Source organism: Microtus oregoni, unplaced genomic scaffold (assembly GCF_018167655.1).
Source record: "Microtus oregoni isolate MIOR12 unplaced genomic scaffold, Mior012 000053F_ref0000044, whole genome shotgun sequence".
Lineage (NCBI taxonomy): Eukaryota > Metazoa > Chordata > Mammalia > Rodentia > Cricetidae > Microtus > Microtus oregoni.
Window position 1 is genome coordinate 10,942,400 of NW_024543829.1, and position 8,530 is coordinate 10,950,929.

The 8,530-nt window shown below is 43.8% G+C and overlaps 1 protein-coding gene across 1 annotated transcript in view; it reads left to right on the forward strand.

Annotated features, from left to right (window-relative positions):
- Positions 1-5,806, forward strand: part of Rgs22 (regulator of G protein signaling 22) — a 95,517-nt gene extending 89,711 nt beyond the window's left edge. The window contains exons 23-26 of the mRNA XM_041637479.1: positions 1,963-2,118; positions 3,305-3,400; positions 5,485-5,578; positions 5,691-5,806. Coding sequence (XP_041493413.1) covers positions 1,963-2,118; positions 3,305-3,400; positions 5,485-5,578; positions 5,691-5,806 — 462 coding nt within the window. The remainder of the gene's footprint in view (positions 1-1,962; positions 2,119-3,304; positions 3,401-5,484; positions 5,579-5,690) is intronic.
- The last annotated feature ends 2,724 nt before the right edge of the window (positions 5,807-8,530 follow it).

Here is an 8,530-nt window from a genome sequence, read left to right on the forward strand (position 1 = left end):
CCTAAGGTGGAGTCACAGAGGTAGCTTAGAACATCTGGAATACAGAATCTTCTTCTGAGGTCCTCCTTCCTGTTTACCAGAGATGGGGGGGGGGTACGCTCTGAGAGTGGCATCCCTTACCCCAGAGACGCGAGCCCCAGATCTGGTCACCATCCATATGTCCTTCCTCTCTTTCACTCCCTTAACCCCACATTTGATCAGGCATTAAAAGTCAGTCGTGTATCTCCTTGTTGTGATGGTCTATCCATTTTTCTTCACCTCTGTGTCACTTCAGATCTGCAAAACCTATTAACTATTAATTATTAACCATTACCATAGCTCCGGTTTCTGGGCTCGCTCCAACCAACTCGCTGGAAGCAAAGTACTTTTTCTCAAAATGGTGTCTGATCATGCTACCCTCTGCTTAAAATGCTTTACTGTCTTCCTGCTGCCCACAGAGAGAAGTCAGCTTGCTACACACCCGGAGCCGCATCCCTTACCACCTCTGTTCTCTCTTCCCGGCGTCACTGAAATAGTGTAGCTCCATAATCCACCTTTCCTGTCTTTAGCCCTGAGTTCACGCAGGTCCATCTTCTCTGCCCTGTGTTTCTCTGTCCTAAGACTTAAAACACTGAATCCAAAGTAGATTGCCAAGTTTGTGAGGGCAGAATGTGTTTCTTATTCATCTCTGTGGTCTAAATGTAGAGCAGGCATTTCTGACCACGTGGATGTGTGAGATTTGTCATGAACGAGGAGTGTAGTGAGCAGAGTGGAACCAGGGGCTGAGAAACACACTCAAAGTTGCCTGTATCAGTTAGCCCGTCTCTCCCCACACCCACTACCAAGAGCCCGAGGTTGCCCCATCTTCTGGCAGAGAGCAAAGTAGCCCTACATTCATTAATATATCTCAGAATTTTGTCATTTTTAAGGTGCTGCAGGTACAGGGGAATGTGTACTAATTGAGGCCAGCTTGGTCTAAAGAGAGAGTTCAAGGCCAGCCTGGTCTACAGAGTGAGTTCAGGGCAGCCATTACAGGATGCAGAGAAACAAACACACACACACATACACACACACACACACACACACACACACACAAAGGAATGAATAGATAATTACATTCACACCTAGAAAACATGAGTAGTGATTTTTGCTAATTCAGGACTCAAGCATTGACTTTGAAAAAATTCCTTTACCCTGAGTATTGGCTTGGAGCCTGATAGGAAGGCTCGTTTTTCTTCAAGGCATTAGGTAAAGGACACTTTAGCCCGAAGATGTTGGGCTTGATTTGATGTGGCAAGCCCTACCTTCTTGGAAGTAACTTATGCCTCTGGAGCTAATGTAAGAGCTGGGCATGGGAATTACAGCAGCTCCTCTTATCTCCACGCACATCACAATTAATCACTTAATGTGCAGGGTCCTCACAGAGCATTGGCCTAGGGTGCCGGTTTTGCTTTTTAAATGTTACTTCTTCTTGCTCTCACATAAAAGAGATTATATCATTTAAAAGTTACTCAAGATTTATTCTTAGATCCGCAGCTTTGTTTAAGAGCCTTTCCAGAGACAAAATGGTATTTCCTTTCTCTAAAAGACAGAGAAAGGCTCGGGGGAGTTTCCCTTGAAGAACCGAATACTTGGAATAGTTGCATAAAACAGCAGAGTGCGGCTGAGCAACGGGGCAGCTTAAAAAGAAAACATGAATTTCTCATTTAAAAAGACCTAATGGAGTCTTTAGTAATGTGATCAATGGGTTAGGGAAACACTGAGAATAATTCACTTTCCAGTACACCCAGTGAGTGTTTAAGAGGACTGGAGAGAAGTGCTGGGCTCACTGCACCAAGTCTGCAAACAATAAGGTGCTAGGGTTGGGGGCTGTGCGGTGTATCTTAAGGATGGAGAAGTCCATGATTATGGCAAGTTAGAGTTAATTTGGTACATTTGTCGAGAATGGTAATCTGAGACATAGTTTTTTGTTTCTTAATACAGATGACAATTTTTGGGGTTCTGTTTAAGTATTGGCCACAGTTTTGTGAGTTTAGGAAGAATTTAACAGATGAAAAAATTATGAGTGTTTTAGAGAGAAGACAAGAACATAAACAGAAAAAGAAAATGTCAGAGTCAGATGAAGACAAGATCGGAAAGGTAAGCCTGAATCCGCTCTAGATGGAATCACACTTCTAAAGGATGAGGTGCGGCCCAGAGAGGAATGTGGGCCTGGGAACCGTGCCCCAAAAGTTACAGCCACAGGCGTTAGTGACTTCAAGCCTTTGCCTTCCTTCACGGCTCTCAGACTGTTCTTGAGTTTCCCAAAATTGTTGTCAGATGTGTTCTCTTCTTCATGAAGGCTTTCTTCACACCTAGACAACGTCAACAGCCTCCATCCCCTAGAGTGAAGAAGTTACGTGTGGGGGGGGGAGGGGGCACATGCCATGTGAATAAGCTGGGCCTGGTGGCATGGACTAGTGATCCAGTGCTGGGAGACAGAGACAGGAGGAGCCCCAGGCTCACTGGCCAGCAGCCTAGCCTACCTTAGGCAGGAAAGACCCTGTCAGAAACACTGGTGTTGAGAAGCAACACCCAAGGCTGCTCTCTGGCTCCATGGTCAGGTGTATCTGCACATTTATGAGCACACACACACTTGTTTGACCACATATATTGTTTAAGGTGTTCATTCTTTCTACATGTTTCTAGGAAATTATTATGCATGGCAGAATCATCCCAAGTGAGCACAGGTGTATGTATACTGACTGGTTTCTAACACACGGAGTTGGAAGTGACCCTAGTTTCTATTTGGAAGAAGGGAGGGAGGCATCAGGCATATGCTATTCATCTGTTGACGATAACAGCACAGTTACACGTGGTGTCACCATTCAGCACATACCTGAGGGTGGGAGACCATTCAGTCACTACAGCGTATGTGCGGGGATTCATTTGCCACACAGCAAATCCTCGGGTGCCCCGTGTGAGAGGCACTGTTCTGCAAACAATGTTCTGTCTGTGATCGTATGGAACATTTCCCCAGAGGCAGACATGAGAGAAGGAACACATAGACCTTGATTCCATTTGTGTGGGGGTTACAGTTCTATGTCCATGCATTGCCCCAGTGGAAAGTCTGGTTGTCTGTTCACGGGAACTATAGTCTTTCTTTGATGCTTGGATTTTTATATTCTACCTCATTGCTTGTCTCATTTCTCTTTAAGTGTTCTTATATGGCCAATTTAAAGGCCAAAGTGACTGGCGTGAAGCTCCAAGTGTAGACTCACCATGAACTGATTTCTTACGCGACATTATAACTTCCCACGATCTCACTCTCTGTTTTCCCTCACAGGCTGGACTCAAGCAGTATGCAAGTACTACTGGCTCTCTAACCAAAGCACCTTTAGCCAGCGAGTCCCTGCTGGGCCTGCAAGCCTATGGCCGGCAGGTAAGATGCCAGGGCCCGCTTCCCCTCTAGACTTGGTCACTCAGCAGCAGAAGGTTGTGTACACATCTGGTCAGTTTGTGGTGTAGGTGTGAAAATGGGTTACAATGGTGATCCTCAGGGAGTCTGAAGGGAATGCCCTCCAGCTGTTTTCCCCTAGAGCATGCTGGGAATTGAAATTCAGGGCCTTGTGCGGATGAGGCATGTAGTCCCCCACTGAGCTCTTCCTCAGCTCGTGATGGTTTAACTTGAAGACAGTGAAGCGACATCTTCCTGGAGAAAAGAATAAGAATACAACCACCTCTGTAGATTAGTGTGCTGAGTTCAGAGACGGCGCAGAATGCTAAATGCTTAGTCTCAGTTTCTTAATTCTTTGTATTACATGCCCACCACCCAATACATTTGCATTTTTATGTTTACAACTAGCACACCTTCATATCAATTCTCTGAAACATGAGTTTAATCTACAGCCATTTTTAATGACTTGTATTTAAAAATGTTTGCACCTTAGGACAATACTAACTCATAAAACAATCTTTTCTGCATTTAGAAGTGCCAAATGAATTGTTACCCTACTGAGGTAACTAATAGGCTATAAAACTCTCATGAAGGAAGAGAAACGGTTGATTTTGTAGAGATGTGTACTGACAGGTCTATCCGAAGTGGATGAAGCTCGGGTATACGCATCAGGAAATGATTGGCTTGACCTGTTGGGAGCACAACACAAGCTTCAGCGAGGGATGCAGACACAAAGGCTTTGTCCTGAGCCCTGTCCACATCAGTATTACTCTGCTGCCTGAAACGAGAATAGAATCCCCTCTGATCAAAGAAAGGGGGTGATGGCGAGGATAATGATGATGTCACTGATAATAATCATGTCCTGTCCTTGCCTTAAAATGTCAGAGGCACTGTGCAAATACATATTTACTTTTGGCTTTTGCTTTCTGTAGGGAACTGAATAGCTGGATGTCAGAGGCACCTTAAAAATATACATATTTACTATTGATTTTTGCTTTTTTAAGCCTACATGTTGTCATTCTAGAAATTAGGAGATAATAATCAATTATTGTTATTCAATAATCAGTCTAAATTCAAATTGTCACCCCAAAATAATCTTGGATGTTTAATAAGCATCTAAGTTCGTAACCAATACAAAGATAGCTGAGCCGCTGTTGCTGAGCCCGTAAGTGTTGCAAGGAGCCACTTGTTTGTTCCTGGCTGCTTAGCCCCAAAATAATCACACAAAGACTGTATTAATTAAATCACTGCTTGGCCCATTAGCTCTAGTTTCTTACTGGATAACTCTTACATATTAATTTAGCCCATCTCCATTAATCTGTGTATTGCCACATGGCAGTGGCTTACCGGCAAAGTTGCGGCATGTCTGACTCTGGCGGTGGCTCCATGGTGTCTAACTACGCCCTTTTTTCCCCCAGCATTCAATTTAGTTTTCCCTGCCTACCTAAGTTCTGCCCTGCTATAGGTCCAAAGCAGTTTCTTTATTCATTAATGGTAATCACAGCACACAGAGGGAAATCCCACATCATATAAGCTCTTGTCCCATTTGTCACTGGGCAACAGTATGGTTGTCTGAACATTCTTCCTCACTCAGGGAAAGAATTTACAGATTCAGGTCAAGGCTACAGCAAGAAGTAGCTTTGTTATGGAATAAATATAAATATGAAAGGAGAATACTAGGTAGATAAAGATCTGTGGTTCACAGTTAAAAATTAAAATGCATAAATGGGGAAATCTGTATTATCTTTTGAGATAGATGATAGAAATATCTCAAATATATTTTTCTTTTTGTTTCAATTTGCTTTGTTTTTTAAACAGAGTATCACTGAATAGTCCAGGCTGACCTGGGCTTTAATAGGTACCTCAGGCTAGCCTTAGAGATATGCTAATCTCAGACTCATTCATGCTGGAAATCCAGGCATGAGCTACCGTAATTGGCTAGGATGTAATTTTCTTGGTGCATGTTATACATCAATAAGAAGTGTAAACAAAGGAATAATGAGATTTATTTTATCTCTAGTGTGCTCCTGAGGGAAATCCGGCAAAGTTTGAAATTTTTTTTTTTCCAGCCAACCTGGTGCTATTCAAAGTATATAGAAGCCTTGGAACAAGAGCGGATTCTTCTGAAAATTCAAGAAGAAATGGAAAAGAAAATGTTCACAGGTAATTTTTGCCTCTCGTGCTCAGAGCTGCTCTGTTGCTGTCTAGCACAGACTAATCTTAGGAGTTTGCACCGGTCTCTTCACTGTCTGTCCCCTCTTTTATCTTTGTGCAGGTACATCATCTTTCACAAACTTGTTTAAGCTTCCCACTGGTTCCACTATGTCTCTGAAGAAGAACTTGTCTCTCCTCAGCGTCCAGAGTCAGTTCCCAGTGATCGTCTCTCCTTAGCTCCTGTTCTCTTTCTGCTTTCCTAAGCGTCCAGAACCAGAGGCACTGCACTGCCTCTCCCATGCTCAGTCTCTCTGTGTCTCTAGGGTTTCTCCTCTGCAGAGGAGGAGCCTTCACAACCCATACCGAACACTTCTGTTTTCCAGGGTAGCAACGTTCAAGCTCACGTTCACATTCTGCTGCTGGGAGGTGCAAGGTAAGCCGCTGTGAGGGACTCCCTTTTACTGCACACCCTCTCACGCAGGCAGACCTGCACAGACCCAAAGCACAGCCCCCTCAGACATGCCGCTTGCACACTCACTACCAAACCAAAGAATAGGACCCCTAGTCTTCTGATATGGTACAATCTCCCAAGAAGAGATTCATCCAGGGGAGGTTTGCTTCTGTTTACTACATGCCAATTGTCTCCATCGAGAACCCGGGAGGGGAACTGGGCACTAGCTCAGGCTTCCTACGCTTTTCTAAGCTGGGACTGTGTGAAAGACCAAACACCAAGCCCGGGATCCTCTGCATTCAGACACTAATGAACCTGTAGGGTTTTACCTGATTCTATTAACAAGCCCTTTCCAGAGTGTTCTAGCCACAGAATGTGGCTTGCGTGAAAACTGCCAGGCCAGATACTCAAAGCAGCCTGTGAAGGTGCCTCTCTTACCCACTGTCTTACCTGGTTTCACAGTATCCCATTTTCCGGGGTCTGGGGAAGAGGGGTGGACCTAATGTTCTCAGGCTGCCCATCTTGTTTTCTTTCTAGTTAGCCTCCACACTGCACCTTCCCGGTCCCCCACCTTTAGGTTAAGTTAATAATACCTTGAACATTAAGGACACCATGTGTGTTTGTTTTTAGTGGAGAGCTCTTTTCAGATTTTATCATTATTGTTTGGATTTATTTTCTATATATCTTTGTTTCATGCTTTTTTTTTTATTTTGCAGGGTTTCTTTAAGCCAACTTTAACTAACACTGAATGTCCACGAAGCTGAATATCCAAGGTTTTGGGTAGTCTGCATGACTATAGAATACTATCTGCTACCTAGACTAGAAGAATTAAAATCGTTTGCCAATCATAGGCCTTAAGGAAAAAGCAGCATTATGCCCCTTGTGCAATCTTTCAACAAATGTTCCTTGCAGGCTCCTCTAGTTAGCAGATGTGCTCACTGGGTGCCAGGGGTGTGACTGTTCCTAGCATAATTAACCCAGGGATAGAAGAGCCTCCCCCTCCTTTCCCATCTGGGAGGAGATTGTGTGGAAGCGGTGGTTTTTACAGCGCAGTGTGCACAAGACTCACATGACATAGGCTAGCATTTCGGGCTCCAGGGGCTGCTCCCTGCAAACTCATGGGAGACACTCATGGGAGACACTCTGGAACTGCTATCTTTACCAGATAACACAGTGCCCCTAAGTCCTCTCATGGCCATGGACTGGCCACTCTTTCACCAAGCTCCTGTGGTTTCTGCCCTTCTACTGCTTTTCCTTCAGTTGAGATTTTGTTGGTTTGTTTGTTTTCCTGTGGTTCATTTCTCTGTCCCCTCGACATGTTAATTATAATTCTTTTGAAAGTTCTGTTTTTCCCAGAGTCTTCGATGTTCATTAAAGCAATGAAAGCCCACTTTCTGAGCAGACTTCCTAGGTAGTACAAATACTGTAGGATATGAAGAAAATTAAGATAAAAAATTAAATCCATACTCCTTATTTTCACTTACTTCTTCCCTGATGTTTCATTCTTTCTCTATGAAGATAGAGTTTCTAGCTTATATAGTTTTTCTTCTCTTAAAAGAAGTTATTTTGACATTTCTTGCAAAGCAGCTCTATTTGAGACCTAGAGAAACTTTCATTTCTCTTTCCCTTTTGACAGAAACTTCACAAGATACAAAAGTATAGGCTGGTAGGCTTTTTATTCTTTCAGTACCTAAAATATATCACTTCTCTTTCTTCTTTTGTAATTTTTCTGAAGAAAAGTTGGATGTTATCCTTGCCCCTCTGTGGAGAAGTTGCTCTGTCCTCCTCCTTGCTTCAAGATCTCTGTGCCAGGGCCTGAGGAGCCCACTCAGGTTAAGAGCATATACCCAGCTGCACATCCGTCCTAGGTGCTGGCCTCTAAGCCTCTTGTGTCTGTAGCTTGGCATCTGTCACTAGTTTTTGGAAAGATTTGCTGTTATCACTGTCCAACGTTGCTTCCATTCCTGTCTCTGCTTTCTGCCCTTCCCGTCCCACGCATAGCCGCCTCCCCTCCAGTCCTCCTCCTCCTCCTCCTCCTTCTTCTTCTCCCCCCCCCCCCCTCTGTATTTCAGTTCGGGAAGTTTCTACTCATCTCTCCTCTGGCTCTGGGCAGTGAATCTTTTTCACCAACAGTGTCCACTCCAGATAAACTCATCAGATGTTCTTCATGTCTGAGATATCAGTTTTTATTTCTTGTATTTCCATTTGATTTTTCCTTGGCGTTTCTTTCTCTGTGCCTGCATTATGAATCTGACCCCTTCATCATCCAGTTTTTTTGTTTTGTTTTATTTTATTTTATTTTACAGACAGGGTTTCTCTGTGTAGGTTTCTCCAGGCTGTCCTGGAACTAGCTCTGAAACCAGGTTGGCCTCAAGCTGAGAGATTGCTTTGCTGGGATTAAAGGTGTGTGCCGCTACCACCCAGCTATCGTTCAGTTTTAAAAGGGGAACTCTTAATTACTAAAGCAGTCATTGACACTTCTCGTCTTGGTGGTCTCAATATTCCTTCCA